Raw genomic sequence first — 27,345 nt, forward strand, 5'->3', positions numbered from 1 at the left:
GAGGAAATGGATAATGTTATCATCTGGTGACTTGCTGGGGTTGATGCACTTTTCTATAAGTGCCTGGTTTTGTTTTGATAAGGGCTTTAAAGATGGTGTGGAAGCATAATGGCTGAGATCAGCAAGGAAGTGCCATGCTCAAGAGGCAGTGGGAGAGGACGGACCCTGAAGTGATGGGAGGTGATGCATTCCCACAGAGGGTGTTGGCTGACTGTGTTCCCTCTCTGCGTTCTTGGGCATCTCTTCTCCGCCCCTCAGCCCTTCATTAGTAGGTGAGGGCACAGGGTGGGGACTGACTGCTTGGTCATCAGGGCCCATGGAATTCCTTGCTGCCAGACAGGGCTTTTTGGTGGGCATGAAGAAATGCTTTCTACTGTCATTTTATACCTGACTCTGTGTGGTGTTATGATGTAAGTGGGATTGGGTCCAGTGGATATGTTGCTATGGAAAACGCATGTGCTTTTTATAGTCAAATAGAAAGGTGCATTTCCAAACGCTGTTCTGGAGCTCTGCAGTCATAGCCCAACTGGTTTATTTCCAGCGTTCTCAGCAGTGAACTGGGGCTGTCGGAGTTGAATATCAATTTGCTATGAATCCAAGTGCTGGAGGAATGTCCTCATGTTTCCGTACCCATGCAGTAACCACATCTTCCACTGGAGCCTTTCTATTCTCAGCAGCACGTGGGAATTCATTGAAATCCGATAGCAGCAATATTTATAGCAGTTGAGTAGGTGGCCACAGAGGCTGAAATTTAGCACAAGCCTGCTGCTGGTTGGACAGACCGCGTCTGTCTCCTGTGCAGTATACCTCCGTGGGGGTGGAGAAATCCTTCAAGTCCTACTACATCTTCCTCAGAATCTCAGAAGCCTGGCAAGGCTTGGGAGCTTGGCAAGGAGCTTGGGAGTGGGCTTTTCTGCTCTAACTCCCAGGCCAGGTATGGCTCTTCCAAGTCCTTCAAAGGGCATCTTGGAAGTGTAACTGCTACCTTGGTGAATGGAAGTTCAAAGGGAGAGCAACAATACTTCTTTTTAAACAGAAATCTGTTCAAGTCCTGTGTTTGTGAGGTCCATAGTACAGAGCAAGGGAAGAAAACAGATTGGCAGCTGTTGGGGTTTCTGAAGTATTTGTCACCAAGGAATGGGTTTGGCACCGGGCAGGGTGCATTTGTCACTGGCACATTCCTTTCTGTCAGTGGGAGTGTCTCCGTCCTTTCTTTCTTCCCTTAAATGGGTTCAGATTTGTCTTATCTCTTTGGTCATGACCACACATATTCTTGGCAGCTAACCCTTGTTTAGGGGAGGAGGATACTCTGTTCAAACTTGCTTGTTTGTTGGTTTTGGTTTTTTTAAATTGTTGTTTGATATGTATATTTAAAAGTGTTTCTATATAAGAAACAGACACTTAGAAAACCACATTCTCTGAATGGGATGCTGTAAAATAATCTTCCAGAATCTTTCTCAGAGTTCTGGGTATCTTCAATTTGGTCTCGAGCTCTACATTCATGTTCTTCCTGGAAAATAATAAAGTGAAGTGTCAAAGTAGATTTGACATCATGAGTTTCTAGAGGCTGGAATTTAGTACCTTAGGATGTGGGGGAACCAGACCATACAATGTATTAGAAAAATCCAGACTATTGAGTCTGTTGTTTAAAAGTTTTGAAATAAGTCAGAAATAAATGGTAGCTTCTTAAAATGCACTACTCTTTTGTAAGGATGATTTCTTAAATTACTGTGATCTGCTAGCTCCTGTAAGGTCTTTGATTATCTACAATTAAAAAAAAAAAATTTAAATACCCCAAATTGCAGTAATATAATACTACCAAACTTTGCTTGCTCCTCAGAAATGGGAAGCACAGCGCACCTCTGGCTGGGGTGTTGTCACACAGGGACTCTCATGGTACCGGTGTGCGGAGCAGAGTCCTCCTTCACCAGCCCCCTGCTCGCTCCACTGCAGCAGCATGTTGTCTCTGCCATGGTGCTGGTGCAGTTGCTTGTATGATCATGCACTAAAACAGACCAGCAAGTTAATTTGGGGTTTGAAAATGTGTATTAGAAAAAACCCAAACAAAGAAATGGGTGCAGCCCTCTGGTCCCAATGGGCAGCATGGAATGGTAGTGTGATTCAGAGTTGTGTTGGCATAACCACGGAGGCAGCAAATAGGAGCGGCTGGAAGGGAAAGGGAGATCAGGAAATCCTTAAACCAAGCTGCTGCCAAAGCCTTTGTATTGTCAGGCTAGGGCCTTGGTGACTAATTCTGCTATTTAACCTTGAGCAAACAGTGGAGCTGAGAATAAATTCCTTGAGCTGTGGCTCAGTGTGCTGATCTGCTGTCTCACTTTGCTTTATTCTTGTAGAGTGGTCCTCGTTAGAGAAACATCTCTTGGTCCATGCTGGCTGGGAGTAAGTGATGTTTGTCAATATGTGTTGTGTTCAAGTGTAACAGTGGTATTTGGTCTCTAAGCATATCACATACTGACAAGTGAGAGCTATTTCTGTCTCATTTGTCTCTTTTCTGTTTGCTAAAGGATTGACGTAGATGATATGGTTTACACAGAAGGTATTATTTCTCCACAGGTGGTTATTTCACATCTTTTTTATCAGTGTTCAACTTGGATTTGTGCAGTTGTGCTTCACAATTATAATATCCCATTCGTGTTATCTTGTGGCCTTTACAATTTTGAGACCTCTTTGTTAGCTGGAATTTGGTATTGGGGTTAGGTTAGGTAATGCAGAATATCGGTGTTGGGTTTTTTTTAAGCTTCAAAATAAATACTTAAATGCTGAGACTGTGGCAGGAGGAGATGAAGTATTTGTAGTAAAATTTTTCCAGCAAGATCTTAACCACTCTCTTTAGCAGCTTTCTTACTTCGGTCAGACATCTTTAGCAAAGTTGCATTGTTAACAAAAGGAGGTATAAAAAACCTCTGTGAAAATAGAGAAGTTTGTGTTTAAAAACACACGGAGTGATTTAGTAAGTACTGTTTGCATTGTCATTTGGAGAGGAACTGACTTCTTTCAGTAGATTGACTTTAACATGCAGCCTTGGCAGGGCCCTTCTGAGAAAAGCAGCAGCCTGCTTGTAACTTTCAGCATAGTGGTGTTCACTTATTCAAGCCAGAAATTGGGTTACACAGAATATTTTCATAAAGATGGTTGGCACCAACTGGATTCTGTGATGATTTTGGATGAAAACATCCAAAAGCAGACTTCTTTCACAGTAGCCAAATGTAGGATTGACATTTATTTGCATTGATGAAGATTTATTTGCGTTGATTCAGCAAGTGGGCTACCCCTTCAGTCCTTCTGCTCAGACTGCGTCTATTCTGACAAGTTGTTGAAAAGGTTTAGAAAACAATAGACGTAGTTCAGAGGAGGAAAGTAGTAATGCAAGGGAAGAAACCTTGCGCATGAAGAGTAAACAACTTGTGAGTTTGCTTCTGTTTTTGGCAGAGTGAACATGTGAACAAAGCATGGTCTGTGATTCGAGTATGTGAAATATCTCCCTGCCTGCATTTTGGGTCTCAACTGTACTGACTGGTTTACCTGAATGTCCTAGTACTTGTGTTCTTTATAGCCCAAGCACACAGGCCTAGTGTATTTATGGTTATTCCAGTATAGAAAATATATTGAAATATAAAGACAATTGAATATTGCTCTGTTGCAAAATGATTGACTGAAATTATCCCAGAGAACTCAAGGAAAGAAGGTGTGGACATCATCATGTTCAGTTACCTAGCTTTGGTCTTCGTGAAGGTTGGCAGCCTTTTTGATATAGGCTTCAGCTGGCTAAGGGCAGAATTTCTCATCCTTACTGGGCTGCTGAAGTTTGGAAGAAAACTTTAAGGCATCCTTAGCAAGGGCATGCATGGCCTCTGCTTTTATAATTGCAAAAAGGCAGAAGTTCTGCTAATGAAAGACTTTGAAGGTAAAGAATGTGAACCTTTAAAATGCTCTCCATTGGCTATGGGAAGTGGAATGTTGGTGCACACCACCACAAGAATAGTTTGCCATCCTCTGCTTGGCAAATCGGTCTGTCTCTAGTAACACCTTAGGTCACAGCCATGGTGTGTCCAGCAACATGGACACTGGAAAAGAAGTCAACCTACTGAAAAAAATGAAGAGGAAATTTTTTTTTCTTCAAAAATAGTCTCCAGTGAAAGAAGAATAGCAATTTGTTTTGGAAGGGATTAAAACAAACCAAAAAACCCAAAACAAACATGGAAATATTTAAGATTAAAGGAGAAGAGTTCCTCCTTATCTGTGAGAAAGAAGTCACTGACTACAAAGCCAGAAGCATCTCTGACATGTAATATTAAGGAAGCTGCAGGCAAGGATGGTGCAGGTCAGATCCATCTCAGGACTTTGCATGCCTGGTAGCCTGATTTCTTTAGGATGTGGAGATGGGCAAGGCACTTACAGTTACACAGGGTGGAAGTGGGTACTCTCAAACTAGGAGGAAAGAGAAGGAGGGGACGGTCTGCGTCCATGATGATTGTCACGTCGCATTGAACATTACATTTCCGTGAAGAGCTGGCCAGGCTCTGTCATCGTTTCACTAACTTGTGACAGTCTCCTATGGTTTAATGGTTTATTCTACCTTTTTCCTGTAACCTTTGACTGGCTTGTTCCTAGACAAGCAGGAACAGGATAGGTGCCCTATTACATTGTTGGTCTGGCATGTTATGGGGCTCTGCACAGGTCTTTCTGCTGCTGTATGTGAAGTCTTTTCTTTTTTGTTTGAACCCCTTCACCGTGCTGTGTGTGAATCTTGCAGCTGAACCAGCTGCAAACCAACATCTGGGGCAGGTGAGAAGTTGTTTCTATGTATTTAAGCCATTTACCCTTCCATAAGTGCTGGCACTGTGGGCAGGAGTGTTGTTCAGCCACTGTCTGCAGTTCAGCCCTGAATATTTGCATCTGATGACTAGGTCTGTGTTACCCCACCTTTGTGAGCCCCCCCATTCAAAAAATTTCTTCTTGTTCTTAAAATGAGCAGGAAGACAACAGAATCACTGTGAATGTCTGCTGGTGCACTTCCAAGGTGTGCTACAGACTGGGTATATATATAAAAGAAGATTTTACTAATATTAGTGATTGCATATGTATTTAATATTTTTTGAAAAACATATATTTGTATAAAAGAAACCAAACCCCTTCTACCCACCATACAGCATCTCTCTCCAGATGTCTCAGTTTCAGTTCCTCATTTTTTGATCTGAAAAATTTTCTCTAGGCTAAAGTGTTCTCTGTGTTTGAGACAAATATCTTAGAAAACAATACAATCAGGGAAAAAGTTACAATTAAATCTCCTTTCATACGGAATTGACTATCTGAGGTTGTTCAGTGTGGAGAAGAGAAGGCTTCAAGGTGACCTTGTCACAGCCTTCCAGCACCTAAAGGGAACCTACAAGAAAGCTGGAGATGGACTTTTTACTGGGACATGTAGTAATAGGACAAGGGGAAATGACTAAACTGAAAGAGTGGGTAGGTTTAGACTGGATATTGGGAAGAAATTCTTTACTTTGAGGGTAGTGAGGCACTGGAACAGGTTGTCCAGAAAAGTTGTGGATGCCCCATCCCTGTAAGTGTTCAAGGCCAGCTTGGATGGGTCTTTGAGCAATGTGGTCTAGTGGAAGGTATCCCTACCCATGGCAGAGGGGTTGGATCTAGATGATTTTCAAGACCCCTTCCAATCCAAACCATTCTGTGATCTTCCTGGCTAATAGAGGTTATATTTCCCAAAGTCAACAGCTTGTATTCCACTTCTGTTTTGTCAGTAACTAAATTAAAGGTAATTAAAAAATCATAGAACCTTTCTGTGTACCTCTCAAAACAGAAACTGCAATAGATCAGCTAGTTTCTCACTCTGTATGTAACAATTGAAATAGTATGGAGTTATGCCTATGTATTCAAAGTGAAATGTTTTTATTTCTTTTGGAACAGTCATAGTTTCATATTTTATGTTTACTGCTATTTGGTCTTGAAACCTTTTAAATCTTGAATAATGATTACATTTTAAGTCAGCTATTTTAAAAGATTTTCTTTTCTTTTCTTTTCCTCACTTTCTACCCTACTTCAGACCGGAGGAAACCAACAGAAGAGTGAAAAATGTAAGACACATCTACTTCAATATTTTCTGAAACAATTTCACACTAATTCTGATTAATTATTTTTAAACACTTCTGTTTATGGTACTATCATGTTTACTTTATTCTTCATCTGTTCATTTATCTGATATAAATTAGTACCATTTTACGATGATCTCTATGCAGCTTACTTGCCCAAATCAATGTAATTATTGGAAACAGTACTTTTGTCAGCTTACTGGACATACATTAGATGCATCATAACATTCCTTCATTGTTTTTGGTGGCAATCATAGCTAATACTGTAAACAAGATGTTACAGTTCATTGTCCAAACATCTCTAGCAGCATGCTGAGGTTCTTTTATACTGGTATGTGGCATGAGAGGAAAGTAATTAAGTTTGTATTTAGTTTTTTTGCTTGTTTGTTTGTTTTTAGGTTTTGATTACATTATACTGGCTTGGGAGAAAAGCTCAAAGTAACCCCCATTATAATGGTCCATACCTCAGTCTTAAAGCCTTTGAGAATTTATTAGGGCAAGCATTGACTAAGGTAAGGAATCCAAAAAAGGACACTAAACAAATAGCCTGAATTTTGTAGTTTGTTATACATTACAGCATCAATTCTAAACAGTCTCTTGGGGGTTTAATTTTATTATTAGTTTGGACAACATAGTCATTTATTTTATTTGTTTTGCTTGCTATCAAGGTCCATGTGAAAAGAATGATTTTTAGCTTACATTGGTTCTTCTGCTACCCATATGAATTTCAGAATCCACCTGCTCTGATTAATGTGGTAGATTGTGAATAGCCCAATTTCTATTCCCTTTGGCTGAAATAAGAGAAATTTAAGACCTTGTATTGAATCTCCTATCCAAGCTGTTGTATGTGTTGTTTTTAGAGGTTTGCAGTAGTCTTTGTTGAAGTTTTTTTGTGAACTCAAAACGCATTTTAAAAATTTTTGAGTTATAACTCATGAGTAGCATTTGCACCTTAAATTATTGTAAAAGACCTTTCAAAACTTACTCTCCTAGGCACTTGAAGAATCCAGCCACCTGAACAGAAGTGGCAGGGATAGTGGATACGGTGATATTTGGTACGTTGACCGGGGAGAGCCCTTTTCGTCTTCAGCTAGCCATAAAAGAGACGATTCTTTTGATAGCTTGGACTCTCTTGGTTCAAGATCCTCCACAAGCTTTTCGTCAGATATAACCTTAAAAGGTGGCAGTGAAGGTATGTTTTTATGTTTAAAATCTTTTGTTGACATGTGTCATATGAGTATAGGAGAAGACAATGTGTGGAGCTAGTACTTGGGTGTCCAGTACTTAAATTGGCTTGAAAGTCGGCTCTGGTTTTGAAACTGCTGCAGTTGCATTTTGCTTAAGCAAATATTGACCTTTAACAGTTGGTAGAAACAAAGCACTGCTCACACAAATCTTCCTAGGAAGGGTTACTGGAAATCTTGCTCTCACTGCTGCCTTAGGGTGTGTGTATGTGCAGTGTTCAGTAAAGAAAACTGGTAGAAATCAGATCTTGATGTCATCACCTAAAATTCACCAGTTGCAAAAGTCTCTTGCCTTGTTCCTAGGGTGCTTATGTCAAACTTCTATGTTTTCACTTCATTTGTGACTATTCAATATTCAATACTGAATAGTATTTGTTACTTTTGATAGGAAATATCATGGAAATAAGGGTAACAAGAAGACAGTTTGTGACATTGAATCCCTAAAGCTGTATTCTGACCTGTGTTTCTCTGCCATTTTAAAGTTCAATACAAACTTGTAGTCTAAAGTTATAAAAAGTGTGAGCTTCTGGATTTTGTTTCATGTGAATAAAACTAAATCACTGGGCAGAGGCCACGTGGAACATTTCTTATCTGAGCAAAGCAACATGTAACCATGTTCAGTACATGATATACCCTGGGCTTCTACTGGGCATTAATCTGGTGAGACAAACATGTTGCTGTACTATTTGCTGTTAACTTGTTTTTGTTAGTAAATTTACATGGGAAATATTATTTAATTAAAAATTTATATGCTCTTTCATGTCTTCAGTCTAGAGGTTAGCACTTTGTTTCCTGTGATAACGAAAGAATGTGATAATGAAAGAATGGAACAAATGTAGCAGGGTCATGCAAACCAAATTGAGCTTAATGGATCGTATTGCAGCTTTGCCACAAACTTCTAAAAATACCTATCCTACTGTCCTGTCAGTAGCTCAGCAAATTTGCAGCCAGAACATCTCAAATATGGAGTTAAATTTTAGAAGATTTTGATCCAAGCTCTAGCTAGAAGCTTGTGTCTAGAGAATAATGTTTGTGCTTTCCCTTGTCTCCCCTTTCTTCTAAGGTTGTGACAGTGACACAGACTCAGAACTGCCTTTCAAAATGCATGACTCCCATAAAGATGACAGGTCTTACCGTAGGATATCTGTGATTGAACCAAAACCTACCACTGACTTCAATCGCTTCTTACCCAATAAAAACAAGCAGACGGCTTATGTGCCAGCACCATTAAGGAAGAAGAGGACAGAGAAGAATGAGGACAATAGGAGGAGCTGGGCAAGTCCTGTCTTCACCGAGTCAGATGGAACGTTTTCAAGGTACTGGTGTGTGGTCTTAGTAAAGTGGGCTTTGATTTAGAATTTTTTAAAATAAATGATTTGCAGCTGCTGTTGCTGCAATGCAAAGTCAAGTATTTGATTTTCAGTATTTTAACCAGGGGGATGTTTTGGTGTGGTTGTGCGGTTGGTGTTTTTGATTTTGGTTTTTTGGGTTTTTTTTTATGTTTGAGTAATGCTTTGAAGCTGATCAGACTCCAGGTAGAGGGTATTTAAATGATCTTAAATGCAAGTTCACGAGTGATAGACCTACGGTTTTAGTTTCTCACTAAACCCTTTCCGAAATATGGTGATGAATTTCAGTTGTCCGGCTTCTTGATGCATACCAATGAGATTAGTGGGCAGTTCTTGGGTTTCATCCTTTGTGACTTCACTGTTTTCATTCTGTTCCTGTTTTGGTCAACCTCAGTGGACATGAAACAAATCCCGTAGCTTCCTGCCAAAATAGCAGAGCAGAGTGTGGGCTCACAAATCCAGCTTCCCTCCAGATGGTCTATGAGCATGACAGTGGGTCTGATTCAGAAGATGAAAGAAGGCTGCCTGATATTGTTTTGGATGACTTAGCAAAACGTAGATTTCTAGTCAAAAAGAGCCCTGTAAGCTCTGCTGCACCTGGACACCGTTTCGTGTTGCGCAATGACTCTCCTAAATCTTGCTCGCAAGAAAGTTATCCAGCTGGTCCACTAGCTGCAGTGCTTGAACCACTGAGGTCAGAGATACTAATCCAAGATCCAGTAACTATTGCAGTCCATTAATAACTCTGTAAAGTTAGCCTTCTAATCAGCATTTTAACACAGCTGATAATTTAATATGCCTTTTCTGTCAAACTTTGTATTTTTGTCAGAGGAAATATGATGTTGATATAACCATTTAACTTTTTTTTTAATTTTATTTTTTATTTAATATATCTTATTATTTCTGGTGCTGCAGTGATGGAATTGAGAACTAATACGCTTCATTCACAAGGCTGAACTCCTGAGCCAAAAAGCATGTCTTTTTGCATTATTTATGTCAAGTTGCTCCTAAAATATCTTAACTGATTGGATATTTTGAACAGTAACCAGAGGAGGCACAGGCAGTTGGATACTAAAGAGGAAAACAAACCAAGAGTTAACAATCCTTCAGAATTATCTGGGTATTTTGATGAGGACGAGGAAGAAGTAGGCATCCCAAACATTGAAAAAGATGATTTCTATTTTCGCAAACTAAGTTCTTCAGCATCACATACAGTTGTTGCTTTTGACAAATTTCTTCCTAAGTTTTGGACTCCAGAAGAAGAATTGCTATGGAAAAAAATCAAGAAATCCTCTTTTAAACCCTGGTATAAAGAGATTCAAGGGTTCAGGTGCGTTTTGATGCATGCCTGTTTCTCTCCTGTGTGCAAAGCCTATAAATAAAGTGTAGTTCTGTGACCCTATTTTTATTTTTTTATTTTTTATTTTCATTGCCCGTATAGCAGCAGGATAGTTTTATTCTTTTTTCTTTTTTCTTTTTTTTTTTTTTTTTTAGAAAATAGTTGAAATACTGGTTTTGTAGTACTGTTGCATTTTTGCCAACTGTGCATTTTATTCAATGAGTACACTTCATGGGTTTTTTTCTTTCCCTCTGCTCATTCTTTGTGCTGCTGTACAGTAGAAAGAAATCAGATTCTGAGGATGAGGAATTTGCTTACAAACAAAGCTGTACCATTGTTGCTAATCAACCAAGACCAATTTTTGACTGGAACAATAGTTGCAGAAGGGATCAGAGCTATAAACCAACTGCTGAATATGTGAGAAGCTCATTGTCACAGATTGCAGAAGGAAAAATCATGGAGTCTTCTGATCAGCCCAGGTTGATACTGCTGCATGAGTTGTTCTCTTGCTGCATCAAAAAGAAATGTCTGGGTGTGCAACAGCTAAATGAAATTAAACCGTGTCCCATGATGTCGTGCTTTTTTTGGTTATTACTCTTTTGCTGTTGTGGTTTTGATTTATTTTTTCTTTTAGTGTAGCTGTAAGTTGCTGGTCTTCTGAGACACATAGATGTGGAAGTATAACATGCTGCATAGGGTTACTGGCTTTGTGTGTGAGCATGTAGGCGTGATGTTTCTGAGCAGGTTAGTATGCTGTGATACCTTTGCGTTGGTTGACGTGTGCTGTGCTACAGTCCGTGGTGGTGGATGACAAGTGGTGTAGTTGTACTGCTTGGGATACTGCAAGTCTAAACCAAATGTATATCACAATACATTGTGATCTGCTTGTCTCTTGCTGCTTAATGATATTTTTACTTCCCTCCTTTTGTTTTATATGCTTCAGTCAGTTTTCGTTACTTCAGGCCCTGCAAAAATACTCTGACTACATGTCTTCTGAAACGGAGACCAAAATTGATCCCACTTCTGGCCCTAGGCTCATAAAATGTAGAAAGAATGTTTCCTTTATACCAGGATGCAAGCAAAGAGATGAAGAAAATGGATATCTGTATCCAGATTTGGAAAATGACGACTTGTTCGTTCGGAAAACCGGGGCTTTCCATGTGAATCAAGTTGTTCTTCAAGACCCTCGGTTTTTAAAAAAATTCTCTGATCAAGAGCCTCCTCTAGAGGGTGAGATAATCCTGCAACCCAGAGAGGGCCAACCTGTGATTCCAGATTTGGAAAAGGATGACATGATTTTCCGTAAAGTCCTCTTTCAGAAAAAAGAGGTGCCTTTGTCGGGTGCTCCTGACAAGTATCACCCAGCACTGTTTCCTGATCCATGGAGTCTTCCAGAAGAGATCCGATCCAAATTTCTATGTTTACTTGAAAAAAACACGACACTGGAGGAAAGAAAGAGCAATGGCAGAGTACTGTCACCATCTTCCCACCATAAGAAGGATGATATGCTGACCCGCAAGATTGAATCTTGGAAGGTTGGAGGCAACATACAGCCAGTAAATTTTATCCCAGGTCCATGCAGTGAAGAAGACTGGAAGAAGTGGGAAGCAATCAGGGAGGCCAGCAAAGTTAGACACAAGAAACGGCAGATGGTGGAGAGGTCAGGTTGTGTCCTGCACAGATTGTGCTTGAGTGCCATTGAACCCTTTCCATTCAGAAAAGCCTCGTCTTGTGCTGAACCATTCATAGAGTGCCAATCTGCTGTTTGTTCATGTCGTCCTGGAAAAAGCTTTTTATTTGCTTTGAATAAAAGCCCATGACTGCAATACCATATTTTCAACAAAAAAAATATAATGTTTTCTAATTTTAGGCTGCCACTATAGAGAAAATATGTTATCGTTCCATCAGGCTAAAGTTCTGCATAAGTTTCTTTCAATGGTTGAACAGGAATAGTGATTATTCAAAAGTCTTTGGAGGCTAGAAATATTTCCTTTTATTTTGCAAGATAATAGGTGAAAACATTTCTGAAACACATTAATTCTTTAATGACAAATTCTGGAAATGGGCATTCTGATATTCTTGCTTGCACCTAAGTATGAAAATGCTCGTAAACTGTCCTGCCACAGTTCTGAGATGATTAGATGAAGTGAAGAAAAAAATTAGTGTTTTGTCTGCCTGAACTCATGGTGCATGCAAGTTGTATGTCTATATAATATTAAATTCCACTGTGACATATTTTATTCTGCCAGTATTTTCCACCTACTTTCATACAGTCCTGATTCATACTTAATGCTAAGTCTTTCCTGTTATTCTCAAAATTTCTCGTCTGACTGAAAACTATTTCTTAACTACTTCCTAGCTCTCCTTTGAATTTTCTGCTTTCTGGGGGAGAGTGGAGTTTCAAATGTTTCCTTAGCTCTGAAAATACGGCATTGCAAGTTGCAGTTCTCCCAGCTATGCATCATTACTTTGTGACTAAGACACTTCTGTGTTCCAGTTGATACTTTGATGTTGCTGCATTTAATTTTTAAGCTTAATACTGTAACTAAATGCAAGCTTCACTGAGGAATATTTTTGAAGTGCTTGAAAATATTGCACATTTTAAGAATTCATTCAACAGCATAAAATACCTGTATCATAAAATATATTTAAAAATACTAAAAAATCTTCTGTAATTACCCTGATTAATTGCGTTCACGACTTAATTTGCTAAATGTCTATATAAGGCCTTTTATTCTTGTCCAAGCCAAATATTACTTTCGTTTACTATCAGAAATGCTTGAAGTAACAAGAAGGCAGCCTCTGTAAGCCACGCTTCTTGTTGGGACTCAAATTGGCATTAATTTTGAGAAATTTTCACTTTCTTGAAATGAGTCTCTTTTGAGCATCATGCTGTTCAGCAGCATTGGAATAAGTGGTGCAGAATTAATACAAGACTCTATTCGTGCAGTATTGCTAAATCAGAAGTGTTTGAAACTTGCAGGCAGCCTTATTCTGTCAGTTCTGCCCAACTTGCATATCATGCAAGTCCTGGTGTGTTTTTTGACTAGTGTCCGATTCCCAATGTGCTATTCCATGCTGGCTGGTTCCCAGGCTTTCAGTTTTCACTTTACTTAGTAAGAGTGCTGGTATACTAATGGTGTGAGTGTTATCAATTTCAAGACACTGAATCTTTTCTTTTTTGGTTTCTGATTTCTCAGACTGTTTCAAAAGCTTTCTGATGAGCAAGGGTAAGTTTTATGAAAGCTTGAAAGATCATTATGCCTTTTTTTTCCCTCTTTACATCTTTATGCATGCACAGTAGCTAAAAACTTATGCTGAAAACAACTTGTGCATGATGCTTTGTTGTTCTGTGCTTTGGCAATTTACGTAACGAATGTAGAGGACTAAAAGCTGTGTGTATGGCAAAAGTTCTCTGTGGTGTCTGGTGTATCCAAGTTATAGTTATCAGGCACTTTGAAAATCAGGTCTAATATTTTCTTCCTACTGAAGTATTTGACGTTCTGTATTTAAATTAGACTTTAAAACATTGAAAAATGTAAAGGAAGATCAGTACACATTTTGTTTTGAAAGCTGCACACCTAGAACCTGAAAATAATTAACAACATGATATTTATCATGGGATTGGAGAATGGTCGGTTGTTATTTTATATCCTCCAGGTTATTGAATCCTCAGTGATAAATTTATTGGTTAGTGTCATGTGAACTTAGATGTTGTTTATGATGTACTGCGAGTCAAAGAGAAAGACTTTTTCCACTTAATTTGTGATGACATGTTCGGTATTTGGTTTCTAATTATTTTTTTTAATGTAAATGTATTTATTTGTTTACTTCTCTATTTTTACTCTGAGGCAGAGCTGATAAATTACTAAATACTTCCAGAAGAAGCAAGAAGTGTCTCAGAAGTTGTTAAATGTTAGGGGAGGGAGACTCAGAAGACTCAAGTCACTAGTTAGATTTTTAAGTCTAGACTAAAATTAAAACTAACATCCTGTTTCTTGGTATGAATATAACTGTACTTAGGGTACATTGTATTTAGGTCTAGATTTTCTTATTTTGTTGCAGGCAGATGTAATAACTCAAGAGAAATAAGTGGAAACTGTAGTTATAAAAGTGTTCTTGAACTCACTTGGAATAAATTTGATACAACTTTTATGTAGAATTTGGTTACCCCAAACCATTTCTACATGTGATGTAACTTAAGCATAAAAAAAGAGGAAAAGAATTGTACAAGAGTTTCTGCAATAGTGACCAGGAGATTTTTGCTAAATTTGGCACTCTTCCCATTCAGAAAATAGACAAGCAAACAGATACAATGAGTTAATGCCTTTGTCTTTATTTCTAGAGGCCAAAGTCCAAAGTCTTATGTTACCAACAAAAGTGAATTGGGCCTCTTGGGAGGAAGTGAGAGTCTGGTTTGTTAGTTCAGACCTCTGTTGGAATGTAACAGATTAGAGCAAGGCTCTGTGCTGAATCAGTTTAGGTTTCAATCTGATTTTCCATCATATCAGAGAAGTGCCATGTTTTCAAGTCCTATTAGAACTTGGTTACACCTCCCATCATTCATACTTCGGATAAATGAAAACAAAGGTATTTTTGAAAACAAACAAACAAAACTCCCTCAACAAATCAAACAACAAAACCTCAAACCTCAGGAAACTAGCTTTCATTTTTATATATTACAGCATTGAACCTTACAATGAAGCACCTGCATTTGGTTTAGTGTCTCAGAGGCTTGTGGTCAAATCTGAGCAGGAGTCTTGTTCTATATCTGAATTAAATATCCTGTTATGTTTATCATATGTAGTGTGAAAGAATAAAGGAAAAAACAGCATAGGGCAGGGGAGGGAGCATGAAAGATGAACTTTCCCGAACTTCTACTTTGAGTAGAAGTTCGGGAAACTTGTAGCCATGTTGAAGAAATCAGTAAGAAGATGGCTATGTTAGCCATGCTTAGCTTAAGCAACAAAAGAACGGGAGGTGATAGTGGGGCTGTTACAGGAGAGAAGTCAAAGGATGGGAATTTGGACTCAGGGAGGGAGCAATGCCTTTTGTGTCAAAGGAAGGAACAAGATCAATACAAATAATAAGTTTGAACAGAACTAGCAGTTGGATACGAGAAGCTCAATGTGAATGATCAACATGGAACTGCTATGGAGCTGCTTATTCCCTTAACCTGATTTTATTTGCTCAAATGTCCAACTAATGACTTGTGTGCTGGCGCTAGAGCATGTCCCAGCCTTGTTCATTCAGCTGCCCATGTGTTTTCTGCTCTATTTGAAATAACACTTTTGAGCACTCAGTTCTACTAATAGAAATCTCTCCCCCTTTGAAGGTTTCACTTGCGTAAATGATAGCTAAGATGTTATAAAGCTGAGTGCTGTTTTTTCTTCCTAGGAGTAAATCTTTGAACGATGTCAGTGCAGAGGAGCTGCAGTCATTGCGCAAAATCCGTTATGAAGAGCTACAAAAGATAAAAGAACAGTTACAAGAACAAGATCTAAAGTGGCAAGAAGTAAGGACTCCTTTTCACCTCTCTTTGTATGTCCTACTTTGAAGGACTGCCTTCAGTGTCCCTTGTAAACAAACTTTGGCATGTGTGCAGCAATTCATGGGCTGTCTTCTAAAATGATCCATCTCGTGCATCTACCAGTGGTTTAGGGGGTGTCTGTGTAATGCAGAACTGAAATTATTTTAAATATTGCCATAAGATTCTGATTAATGCTTTAGGATAAGACTTGTGTGTATTGTAATAAAACCATCAGGCTTGATTTCTGATGACATAAAGAAAAGTTAGGGCATAGCTTCATGTGTTATCTGAAATTTGTGATTCTTTTTTTTTTTTTATGAAATGATTGGAATGTTTAAGATTTGATCCTTTGGGAAAAGGGGGGAGGAAATAATACTTTGTTGTGCAAATTCTTGAGGCTTCTATCTCTTAATAATTCTGTCTTAAATCCGGGTTGTAAACTGTATGGTAGCTTTGCACAGTATCATAATGGTATCTGAAGATGTTTGATTTTATTAAAATCTCTGCTTATTTTTGATACAATGAGTATCAAAAAGAAACTGAAATTAAGAACAAAGCACTGAACAAGAAGTTCATAGTTGTTTGTTTAATGCATCTCAGCCATCTCAGTTCTGATATTCAGTACTTTCCTTAACTCAGCTCTGGTATTTCATGGACACTATTTAGAGTTCACATTGTGGTTTTACAGAAATGAGGAAAATATAGTAATATATGTTTTCAATTTAGAATTTAAAGCATGTTTATTCTCAAGCTAATGTATCAGTCTAACATAATAGTGATTTGGAAAAATAATAATATCCCAAACTCCAAAGCCTTCAACAAAGAAATACAGATGGCATTTGCATCAGTTTTCAACTATGTGTCACTGGGTAAAGTATTCTGGAATAAAATTGAATATTCTAAGGAGGGGAAAAAATGGAGCAAAATTATGTGCCTTTCCACATGTAGTCCAATAATTAAAATTACTAACTTAAGAAGGCAGTGAGCCTGCAAGCCTAACTGAAATATGAGAACCCTTTTATCATTTAGCAGAAAGGTACATTAAAATATGGCTGTGATGCAGCAATGCGAATAAAATCAAGGCTATAAGTAGCATGTGATGAGATGCCTCTGTACTTCTGTGGGGTCTTGAGAAAATCTGATGGGATACATTCATGTTATTCTAATAGGATCTAGCAAAGTGGAAGAATCGTAGAAAGAGCTACACTTCAGAATTGCAAAAGAAAAAGGAAGAGAGAGAAGAAATTGAAAGGAGAGCCTCTGAAGTGTCTGGAAGGAGTACCAAGACACTGAAAGAAATGCAGCAGGAGAGGTAATGGCCCTAATGGGAGTATTATGTTGAAGAACTTAAATTTGAGCATTTTTATTCCTTTCAATTCTTGAGCAGCTTTTGTAGCCAAGTTGCAATTGATTCTGCAGAGATCTCAACAATTTTAGTTGCAAAATACAGTGCAGAAATCTAGGCAATTGGAGGGCTGAATATGGTTTACTAATGCTGTCTTTGCACAGAATGTTAAATAGTTTTGCTCTATAAATGATATTTTGCTCTGCTATCTATAAATAAATGTATTGAGAAGTCAATATTTGCATTCTTTTGAAATTAGTTAAAACAATAGTGTTGAACTGAATAGTTACCTTTTTTATTCTTGGATAAGCTTAACTATTTCTCTTTATTCTACCACTACATTTGCTATTCTTTTAGCCACTGTGAATAATTACAGCCAGAATTTTAATGTATGTTACAGAGCTGTAAACTTTTACTTGATTTTCCCTTTATCCCTAATTGTTCCTCTGAGTATTTAATCTCTGAAGAGTAAAAAGTGTAAACTGCACAGTACCATTTCTACTGGTGACAGTCTTATTTATTTGCTTAAAATGCACATATGACTGAGTTGAGGTATTAAAATAGAATGGCATGTATTCATAAAAGAATTTTAATGAATTTAAACCCAGAATGTTTTGGATTTCTGTATTTTTTTAGTTGTGAGGACAAAAATTAATTGCTTGAATAAAAATATGGATGCTAATTGTATTGAATATCCAATATCATCAGAATCTTAAAAATTATGTGGTAAAGATTATCCAGGTGGTGGTTGTTCCTTTATGACAAAGGAATGAATAGCACAAAAAGAATAATAGTCTGAACTTCAGGACACCATCTTATTTAGTTATCTAAAATTCAGCATAGTGTATTCACAGAGCAGAAATGTCAACCAGAGTTATGGAGTTCAGGCAGTGTTATGGCACTACCTTCTTTACATTCTTTCCTAAATTAAATATCAGTTTCTGGGGATATGTAATTTGGATGGCTATATAATTTTCTTGGCAAATATAAATTTCTGTCATGGCGGCAGCCTGAAAATGTGACAGTAGTATCCCTGAGTGCTATGAGAGTGTTGAAATGGGGAGGAGAGGGGAGAAGGTAGATTTAAAAATATACGAAAATACTAATATTTTTAAATTATGCCATTCATTTTAATTTACTGGAGATGTATTTTTCGATTTATGCTCTGCCTTGAACATTCAGTAGTTGAAAGACTTAGGGCCTGCCTCTTTGTCGAGTCACTTTGGTGTTCTAACACGCTCTGTCCCCCTAGGGAGGGGAGAGATGAAGACTCCTGTGGGCAGCAAAAACAGGAACACAGCTGGAGGTATTCACTGAATGACGATGTGTTTAGTGAAGAAAAAGCACCTTCCACATGGTCAGCAGCAAAAGATTACCTTTTGGAAGAAGATACTTCCTACAGCACTAAGGACAGCAAAAGTGAATATGCCTCACAGCTGCCCAAGGAGAACCTGCCAGAGAGCTCGGCTGCTCAAGAAGCTCCTGCTCTGCCAAAGAGCCTGGCAGAGGAGCAGAGCTCTGCTCTTTTGTCTACTCGCTACTCAGTGAATGCTCAAACTGGGTCAGCTCAGGTTTCAGCTTCTCTCCCGAGAACTTACCAGAAAACTGATACCTCTAGGTTAACATCTGTGGTTACACCAAGACCTTTTGGTGTCCACTCAAGAGGAATCTCGTCACTTCCACGGTCGTTCACGGTAAAATTCCGCTTCATTCCTGAAGTTTGTAAATGTGGGTCTTTAATAGCTGGGGGAACAGTAGAGTTTTAAAGTTTTGTTGCTTTTAAAAAAGTTGTCTGCTGTATGATGAAGGCTGTGTTAATAGAGCAGGCAGTTCTGTCATGGCTTTGGATGTTTACTTGTGTTTCTGTTCTTAAACATACTCCTGGAATTAAAGCTAGTAACTATATTTGGAAGAATATTCTTTTTATTACTTGTGTAAGTCTCCTTAGTGTGCCATACAAAAAACCTGTCATTGTTGGAGGTAATTATCTGGAGCTAAGTTAACATAATTGAGTGGTAAAAGACGAATTTTTCAGGTGATGTAAGTTTCCTCTGCTCTGCTGACTTTGTTGAAATTGAAATTTTATGCTAGCCTAAAATTTGTCTGTTCAGTAAAGCACTGAAAAAATGAAATTGATTCTCCCCCTGCCACGTTACTATGTTGATTTTCATAGCTTTCTCCTAAATCCTTATTTGTCTAAATTTAAAAAATGGTAAGAATGCAAATAATTCTAAGCAGATGACTTTAACAAGTTTATCTTAAAAAGTCTGGCCTATTTATTCTGCAAGAATTTAAAGAGAAAAAAATATGTTTCTCTTCTTTAGTTATGGGTACAAAAAACAGAATTTGCTTGAAAGGGTGAGAGGTGTTTTTGTTAAATATTAAGATCACTGAAAGATTTAAAGAATTTTTCTTAGAAACACGTATTTACCAAACTGTTATTTTTTTCCTAGATGGATGATACTCTGAAATACAACGGAGAAGTAGAAAAAGCTAAAAGAACTCAAACTTTGTTCACCAGCGTCTCCTTTTCACAACCAGACTCTGCACACCCTCTCTCCACTAGTGCATTCAGAAGCAGAGGTGAGGAGGAAGAGGAGGAAAAAGAAGGTGTTCAGTCAACACCTGCTCCTACTTTGGCATTACCTGTAAAATCCCAAGACCAAGATGCTGGAAGCAGTATTCTTAAACCTGAGTATGGCATTCCTTCTGATTCTCTTTCACTTGCATCTTCTGCAGAAATTACGAGTCCAACAGAGCCTGAGGATTCAAAATCCATGGTAAGTGTGGAAATAATGTGATTACTTGGTGTAATTGAAGAGTAAAAGATAAAATATATAAAATTTCATCTAATGCAAGTATTTTTCTAGCAGTAAGAAGACAGCTCAGAGATCTTCTGTTTCTTTTGATTTAATTCGTGAGAAAGAGAATATTTGGGAAAAAAATTGTTTCTTTTGCTGCATTTTTCCCTACCCTTCATATGCCATGTGCTTAATTTTATTTATTATTCTAAATGAAAATAGTTTTTCTAAATATTGTTTAGCGCTTGGAAAGTTTTTTGTTTTTTCTTCAAATTAACACATTGTGACACAGTCAGGTATGTCAGTTAGATAAATTACCTGAACTGCTCTAGCATTCATTTGCACTTTTAAACTGGTGGAGGAAAATAAAGATCAGCTTTTCTGAGGCTAGCCATAAACATCAGTATCATACTATCCTCTTTTTTCCATCTGGCTTGAGTTCCTTCTCTCTTTTTTTAGCTATTTACTTGAATCTCATTAATGTTCACATTAATTTTGAAGTAATTCGCCATATCTTTGCGTATGTGCTTATCCAGGAGTTGGGTCTTTGTGTTCCTTTTGAAATATGTATCTTCAAGTGCTGTTTCCTCCAACTGATTGCATGTTTCACATGTAAAAAATGACCAGCAACAGCTTTGATTTTTGATACCTTTCTGTGATATCTGAGAATGTGCTTTATACCGCTTGACAGATTAGAGATTAGTTCTTTGCATTCCTGATGCTGCTGTAAAAGTTAATTGTGCCAGTGAATTGTGCCAGTAATTGTGCTTGAGTGAAGGTCGTAAGACCTTAGATGCTGATTTATGAAATCATTTCCCATATAATCTTTTCAGAAATTTGATGACTTTGAACCATTCTTCTTCCTAATCACTTGTGGAAAAGGAACATATTGCAGTTCCTGATACCCCTTGGCCATTGCAGTGAATTTATCTTAAATTTTTGAAACTGTGATTGATGTATAAGGAAAGGGATCATAATTTTTTTTTCTGTCTTGTAGCAAAAACAGGCAGAGGAATTTCTGTTCTGATCAGTGAAAACATAGATTAGATATGGCTTCTTAGAATCTCTTTCAGCATGGCAAATGAGAATAGCATATACTAGGTCCATATTATTTTTTTCCTCATCATTAGTCAAGAGATTATAAATAGTCCTTCCTACAAATGAGTAATATGGGTGTTTTATTTTAAAAATTAAAAAAAAAAAAAGACAGCTTGTGTTGTGTTATAACTTAACAAACTGTAACTTAAGGAATGCAAGTTCCATTTGTTTGTAAATCATTGCCAGAGATGAGAGATTGATATAGTTCGCTAGTCATCCGGGCAGTAACACCAGGTCTGTGGAGCACTGACTGTTTTAGAGATGACCTATCCAAATGATGAAGTTCAGTGTACAAAGTCACATTACTCCTCTGACAAGAGATAGGTTGGAAGAGTCATGTTGGGATAGTGGAAAAAAATAAGAAGACAGGAACACACTCATATTCCAAAGGTTTGTATGTTCTCTATCAGAGTGTGCTAACCTGTTAGTAGATTCACTTTTAATATACTCACCTAAGGACTTGAGTTGAACGGGAGCATTTGCACGCTAGTAGCTGTGTTGTGAAGAAAAAGACTTACAGACTTTTTTTTCACACAAAAAAAAAGACTTTTTTTTCACACAAAAGAAAAAGAGTAATTTTTCACTTAAGTAAATCTGATTGCAGCATTGAGCTTAAAGTAAGATGATGATGTTCACTGTCGGATGTGCAAGAAAAAAAATGAGATTGATTACCGGTATCTAGTTTTTTCACATCTCTGGTGCTCTCTCAGGAGGCGGTACGTTCAACAAATTCAGAAGACTATCCAAGAAGACTCATTTAGGGCTTTAATTTCCTCCAAGATCTTAAATTTTGTAGCATTGTGTTAACTAATAGAAATGCAGAGTGGAATGTACGTGTAGAGAAAATATAAATGTGAACTGAAAGAACACCTGTTTGAATAAAAAGCAAATGAGTTAGTTAACTGACTTCCAATACTGTTTCCTTTATCTGTGATGCTAATAATAGATGATTAAAGTGCACATTGTGAGCAGCCTCACTTATTTAGAGGATAACCTTTCCCTCATTTGGATTCCTGTGATACCAGATACTGTAGTGTCATGTTTTATTTTTCAGGAACAGTACAGTGAAATGAGAATCAGCATAAACCAGAGACCTGGCCACAGTCGCAGCTTTGGGTTTACAACAAATTGGAGTTCTTCAGGAGCCTTTGTACAGACAGTTGAAGAAGGTAAATGTGTATTAACTGCACAAATTTTTGTTCTTATGTTTAGTTTGCAGAGGCTTCTAAATTAAGGCATTTGCTGCTAAGAATGCTGCAAACATTTTAAAAAATCAGGTGTAGAACTGAAAAATCAGTATTTAGTTTGCTAATGTGTTTCTGTGAATCCTCATCTCTTGAAAACAGGTTGAATTCAAAAATGCCAAAAATGCATTTTCCTAATTAAGGACATTTCTATAACCACTGAAAAGGCATAAACATGATTATTTGTTCACCAAGCCCCTTACTGAGCAGTAGTAGGGGGCACGTACAGACTTCTAATATCCAGATTGTTCCTTTCAGTGAAGTTTAAAAGATTTCACTTCATATGATTTGTAAACAAATGCAGAGGAAAATTAGTTAGGAAATTTAGTTAGTCAGTTTGAATTTTGGAGACGGTTAACATGTTTATAGCCTGTGTTCAACATACTTTTTTTCAAAAACTTGCTCATGTTGTATCCTTATTCAATTCCTGTAGCTCCATTTAAAGGAATGAAGGATGAAAGAGGTGGATGGCCCATTGAAAGATTAAGATGTGCTTTCAGCTAGGCACTTATCAATGTTGTATTTCTTGTTTTTAAGGATGTCATAGTGTAATTTAGGTTGGAAGGAACCTTGAAAGATCACCAAGAGCAAAACCCTGCTCAAAAAACTGTTTAGACAATTCAGGCAGGTTACCTAGGGCTTTTACCCATGTGGGTTTGAAACCCTCCAAGGATGGAAACTGCACAGCCTCCCTGGGCATTGCATAATTATCCTCTCAGAGAAAATTTCCCCCACATGTCCAGTCAGACCAATCTTTGTCCCAGTCAATTTTATAACCACGGTGCTGTGTTCTCCTGCCATACATTTCAATAAAGAGCAGGCTTTCCCTTCTCAGTGACTCGGTGACTTCTCTTGGTAGGTACTGGGGAGGCTGCTGTTAGGTCCCCTTGCAGCATCTCTTCTCTAGGCTGAACCTCTTAGCCTCTCCACTGCTCCAGCCATGCTCATCCCAGTGCCCTACCATTTAACTTGCCCCACTTTATTGATATCTCTCTTACAGCAGTACACCAAAACTGGACACGGTATTGTCAACATGGCATACTAACTGAGGAGTGAACAGAATAGCCACTGCCTTGACCTGTTGGTCATGCTAGTGTTCATATAGCCCCAACACTACTAGGGTCCCCCAGCCTTGCTCTCCAGCTCAACAGTGCCCAGCCTGAATCATCACTGGGGTTAGTCTATCCCAGAGCAGGACTCTGCATTTTGGCCTTGTTGAATGTCACATTCCTGCTCTGAACGGCAACCCTGCCCTCCAGTGTTTTAGCCATCCTTTTGGCAAGGTTTGCAAACTTGATGAGGGTGTGTTTCACCTCCTTCTCCTGATTATTGGTGAACACATTAGAGAGAGTAGGTCTCAGGGTACATCCCTGGCAAGCTCCACTTGTAACCAGCCTCTAGGCTGAGTATGAGCCATTAACTGCTACGCACAGAGCCTGACAACCCAGCCAGTTGTTCACCCATCTGGTTGCTCTGCCCTGTAGACAATACAATCCCAGTTTTGATACCAGGATGCTGTGGAAGATCACGCCAATAGCCTTATTAAAGACAAGGTGTGTGGTATCCACCACTCTCCCCTCATCCACAGATCTATTCAATTCATCATTAAAAATAACCAGGTTGGTCAAGTGTGATTTAGACATGGCAAATCCAAACCAACTGTTCCTAGTCACCTTTTTCTCTTCCATGATCCCAGAAAGAGCTTCAGAAATACTTCCTCTGATTGTTTTGTCATCCTAACTAGCTGTATGATTTTCTTGAGATGATAGCTTGCATTTATCTTTTTAGGACTTATAAATGACTCTGTCTTCTATATATGCTATTCCTTTAAAAAAAAAACAGTTGAGAAAACTAGGCAAAATTAATTTAAGTGTTCTCAAAAACCTAAATATGAATTAAGCTTATAACGTATATTTCAGTGAGTCCCATTTACTACATATAAAAGAAAAAGAAAGAACATAGTGCTCATTTTTAGAGTTTTCAACTTTTACACTAAAAAATAGGTAAACAGCCTTAAAGTCATTAATCTAGTCCATTCTGCCAACTTCCACAGTGCCATATAATCTTTATTATTTCAGTCTTTTCCCTTTCAGTTTCCCTTTGCAATAATTTTTTGAGATTGTCTTGATGTAAGAATGCACTTCTGTGATCAAACACTTGCAGTCACATAGAACACAGTAAATTTGACCTATTTCCTTCAGGTTTTATTTTCTTTGTATTTATCTATTGTAATAGCAACAGATGGGGATAGGTTAGAGGACACTAAGTACATCTAGAAAATGAATATTTGGTTTGTTTTGTTTTTACTGGGGACTAGTAAGAAACAAAAGTCTTTTACCTTCAGGGAAACTTGCAAAAAACAGCAGTACATGTTTTATATCACAGAAACTAAATCCTTTATAGCAATATAAAGAAATTATTGTTAATTCCTATAGTTTTGGAGAAGCTGGACAGAGAAAGACAACATACAGCTTTTGGCACCTAAATTTCTAGCTAGTCTCTGCAGGCTTCTCACCTTCTCTAGAGCTGAATCAGAGCAGAAACCCAATATAGGCACCCTGGTTTGTCCTTTTATTCACAGACTGTGGAGGAAGAGCAGCTGGCAAAGCTACATGCTAAAAACTGTGTAGCCTAAATTGTTCTGGCTAAGTTAGGTCTACATGTGCAATCTAAAGACTGCTGCTATTCATTCAAATCTGTATGGCTGGAGTATGGTATGGATATGTCTTTGTAGTAATAGTGTAGGAAGAACCATGCAGTCTTAAATTCCCTTCGTGTCATAAAACTGACCTGAGATATACTGTTCCCACCTCTGAGCTGGGTCTTCTCATCCCTGACAAATTTTTTGAGTAAGATGAACATGACCTTTTTTGTTTCCTAGGACTTGTTCTGTCACAACACAAAACAGAGAAATTATCAGTTTTGGTGACTCCCCTTGAGCCTGAAGCATTCCCTCTACCATGAACATAAGGCTTAGTCTAGATGCTGTCAAACTATATGGTACTAAGTATCACACATAATTCCAAATGTTATATGATCTTGTTGAAAATGGTAACTTCAGTGTTAGTATCTTCAATAGCATTCTTAACAGTACCTTACATTAATAGATTAACATCTTCCTGGCTTTTAAGGAGATGCATGTTTTTTCCAGTTTAACTATTGCCCATGTTTTCTTCCCCCAGATAAAAACCCTACCTTTTCTTCTACAGTGTTACTTAAAAGCAATTGGTGTGTTTGGAAAATTTTACTGCTAACTGCAAATGAAGTTTGTAGTCCATGTTTTAAGAAGAATGCAGAAAAATAAAATATGGAGCTTTGCTCTTCTAGTATAGTAGCTAGTGTTGCTTTTTAGTGAATTATGACGAATCACTGTTTGGTGCAGTATTAGGAAGCATAGCATTTGTTAATTTCTTAACTTTTTCATGTGCCAGGAATATTAAAAGCTATTGGAATCCTTAGTGGATGATCCAGACTTAGAGTGGTATTTTACGAACGAGTCAGATAGACAGAAGATAGGATGAAGCATATGATCTAAATCCTTCTGTCATATTTGTACATATTTGTTTCTAATAATGTAATAGAGCATTGTTCTTGGTATATTTTAAATAAGATGTGTGGATTTCACTACTTTCTTTGGAAAATGCTTCCATTGTGTAGTTCAAATTTTTTTTTATTAACATGAGGGTTTATTGTTCAGTGCTTAAATACATTTTTACTTAGCTTTTCTATTTTCCATTCTGCTAAGGGAATAATTTTAAATGGAAAAACCATTCATGTGTAATTCATCAAATCATACGTGGAGAGTCTGACTTTCTCAGCTCATCCATTTTCTGAATTAAATAGAGAAAAAGTTTATGAACTGATCTTTATGTTCTCTGTCCCTAGTCTAGTAATATTGCCTGCCAATGTGTTGTAGATGAAAAAAGTATAAAGTGCAGCCTGTCTTGCAAAATATCAGTAGATTCAAAGTCCAAGCTGCATAGAATTTGCTCTCAATTGATAAAATAAGCAGAATCCAGACAAGTCTAGTGGTACAGCACCCAGCAATATCTTGAGTCCAATTACCAGTCAATTCAGAGCTAACGAACTATTTTAGCACAGCAATAACGCAGCATGCTCTTGTCAGTAGAGTCCAGAAACTGTGAATAAGATTATGGGAAAGCCAACTTCTACTGGAATTAACAGAGTGCAGGCTGTTTTTTTGGCAGAGAGGAGGATTACCCAAACATTGGCTGAATTTCAGCTAATTGTTGCAGACCCTGTGGTGCTGCCTCTCTCTCACTGTCTCAGATTATAACGGTGAGTTAGTGAAGGCAAGATTGAGTCCAAAGGTTGCCTATTAAAAGGGCTAGCCAGAATGTGAAGACTTACAAGTCCAAAAGATTGATGCTCTTTGTCATTTTCATAAGTTCTAAATTGAAAAGCTACTTTGATACTGAGTTTACTGATTTTTGTATTAAAATGTAGTAGATTTTTCTAAGACTTACTGAATATCGACCATTAAGCATTTCTTTGAATAACTCCCCACCTCACCCCCCTCCAGTCACAACTGTGATAAAAAAATAATTATGAGTGGAGACATAATTTTATTTTTCTTCTGTTTTCTGCAGGTAGCCCTGCAGCACTTTGTCAACTGCATATAGATGATGAGATCATTGCTGTCAATGGCACAAAGGTTTCACATATGGACTACAGTCAGTGGGAAGAAGCCATCAGCAGAGGACTAGAAACTGGAAACCTGGTCATGGATGTCAGACGATACGGAAAGAATGGTGAGTTGTTTCATCAGGCAGATACAGTATGCTCTGTAAGGCAAATAAGCTTTGTCTCTGCTGTACCTGACAGCTGAGAGTCCTTATTACCCTTACAGGAGTAATATGTATCTAAGCTAAGTAGTTTGCCAGTGTGTCTGTTGCATTTTAACACAACTTGGCTTTTTTAACTGCTTGTGCATTAGAAATGTCTTGACAAGCAAATCTTCAAAGCATTGAAATACTGACATCTTTCTTGTGCTCTGGCCTTTTTCTGAGAGGATGCACAAGTGAAAGAGTGTGCAACCACCACAAAAGGGTATATAACATTTAATTTCCTTCCATACCACAAGAATAAAGAGGACCTGTTCTTTAGACCATAATAACTGTTTAAGCCTTTCTCTCTCAATGACCAGCTCCCTTTCTTCAAATGAGGATCATGTGTTCCTTTCTTCAGGGAGCATTTCAAATGATGTATGAGCTTGTTGGTGGCACCTCTGTGCTGTGATTTTGTCCATT

General features: G+C 37.8%; 1 protein-coding gene across 13 annotated transcripts in view; it reads left to right on the top strand.

Moving 5' to 3' along the window:
- LMO7 (LIM domain 7) overlaps positions 1 to 27,345 on the top strand; it is a 128,857-nt gene that overhangs the window by 79,315 nt on the left and 22,197 nt on the right. For 7 of the 13 annotated variants that reach the window (XM_039385149.1, XM_039385152.1, XM_039385151.1 and 4 more), the window contains exons 5-18: positions 6,080 to 6,110; positions 6,524 to 6,637; positions 7,119 to 7,317; positions 8,433 to 8,685; positions 9,761 to 10,048; positions 10,336 to 10,536; positions 11,001 to 11,717; positions 13,258 to 13,287; positions 15,455 to 15,572; positions 16,757 to 16,899; positions 18,185 to 18,626; positions 19,386 to 19,712; positions 21,886 to 22,000; positions 26,686 to 26,847. In XM_039385149.1, the coding sequence (XP_039241083.1) occupies positions 6,080 to 6,110; positions 6,524 to 6,637; positions 7,119 to 7,317; positions 8,433 to 8,685; positions 9,761 to 10,048; positions 10,336 to 10,536; positions 11,001 to 11,717; positions 13,258 to 13,287; positions 15,455 to 15,572; positions 16,757 to 16,899; positions 18,185 to 18,626; positions 19,386 to 19,712; positions 21,886 to 22,000; positions 26,686 to 26,847 (3,140 nt within the window). The remainder of the gene's footprint in view (positions 1 to 6,079; positions 6,111 to 6,523; positions 6,638 to 7,118; positions 7,318 to 8,432; positions 8,686 to 9,760; positions 10,049 to 10,335; positions 10,537 to 11,000; positions 11,718 to 13,257; positions 13,288 to 15,454; positions 15,573 to 16,756; positions 16,900 to 18,184; positions 18,627 to 19,385; positions 19,713 to 21,885; positions 22,001 to 26,685; positions 26,848 to 27,345) is intronic. The other 6 variants (XM_039385157.1, XM_039385150.1, XM_039385158.1 and 3 more) reach the window with 6 other exon arrangements.

This window comes from Pipra filicauda, unplaced genomic scaffold (assembly GCF_003945595.2).
Source record: "Pipra filicauda isolate LSUMZ 115617 unplaced genomic scaffold, ASM394559v2 scaffold39_size4671491_pilon, whole genome shotgun sequence".
NCBI classification, from domain to species: Eukaryota; Metazoa; Chordata; class Aves; order Passeriformes; family Pipridae; genus Pipra; species Pipra filicauda.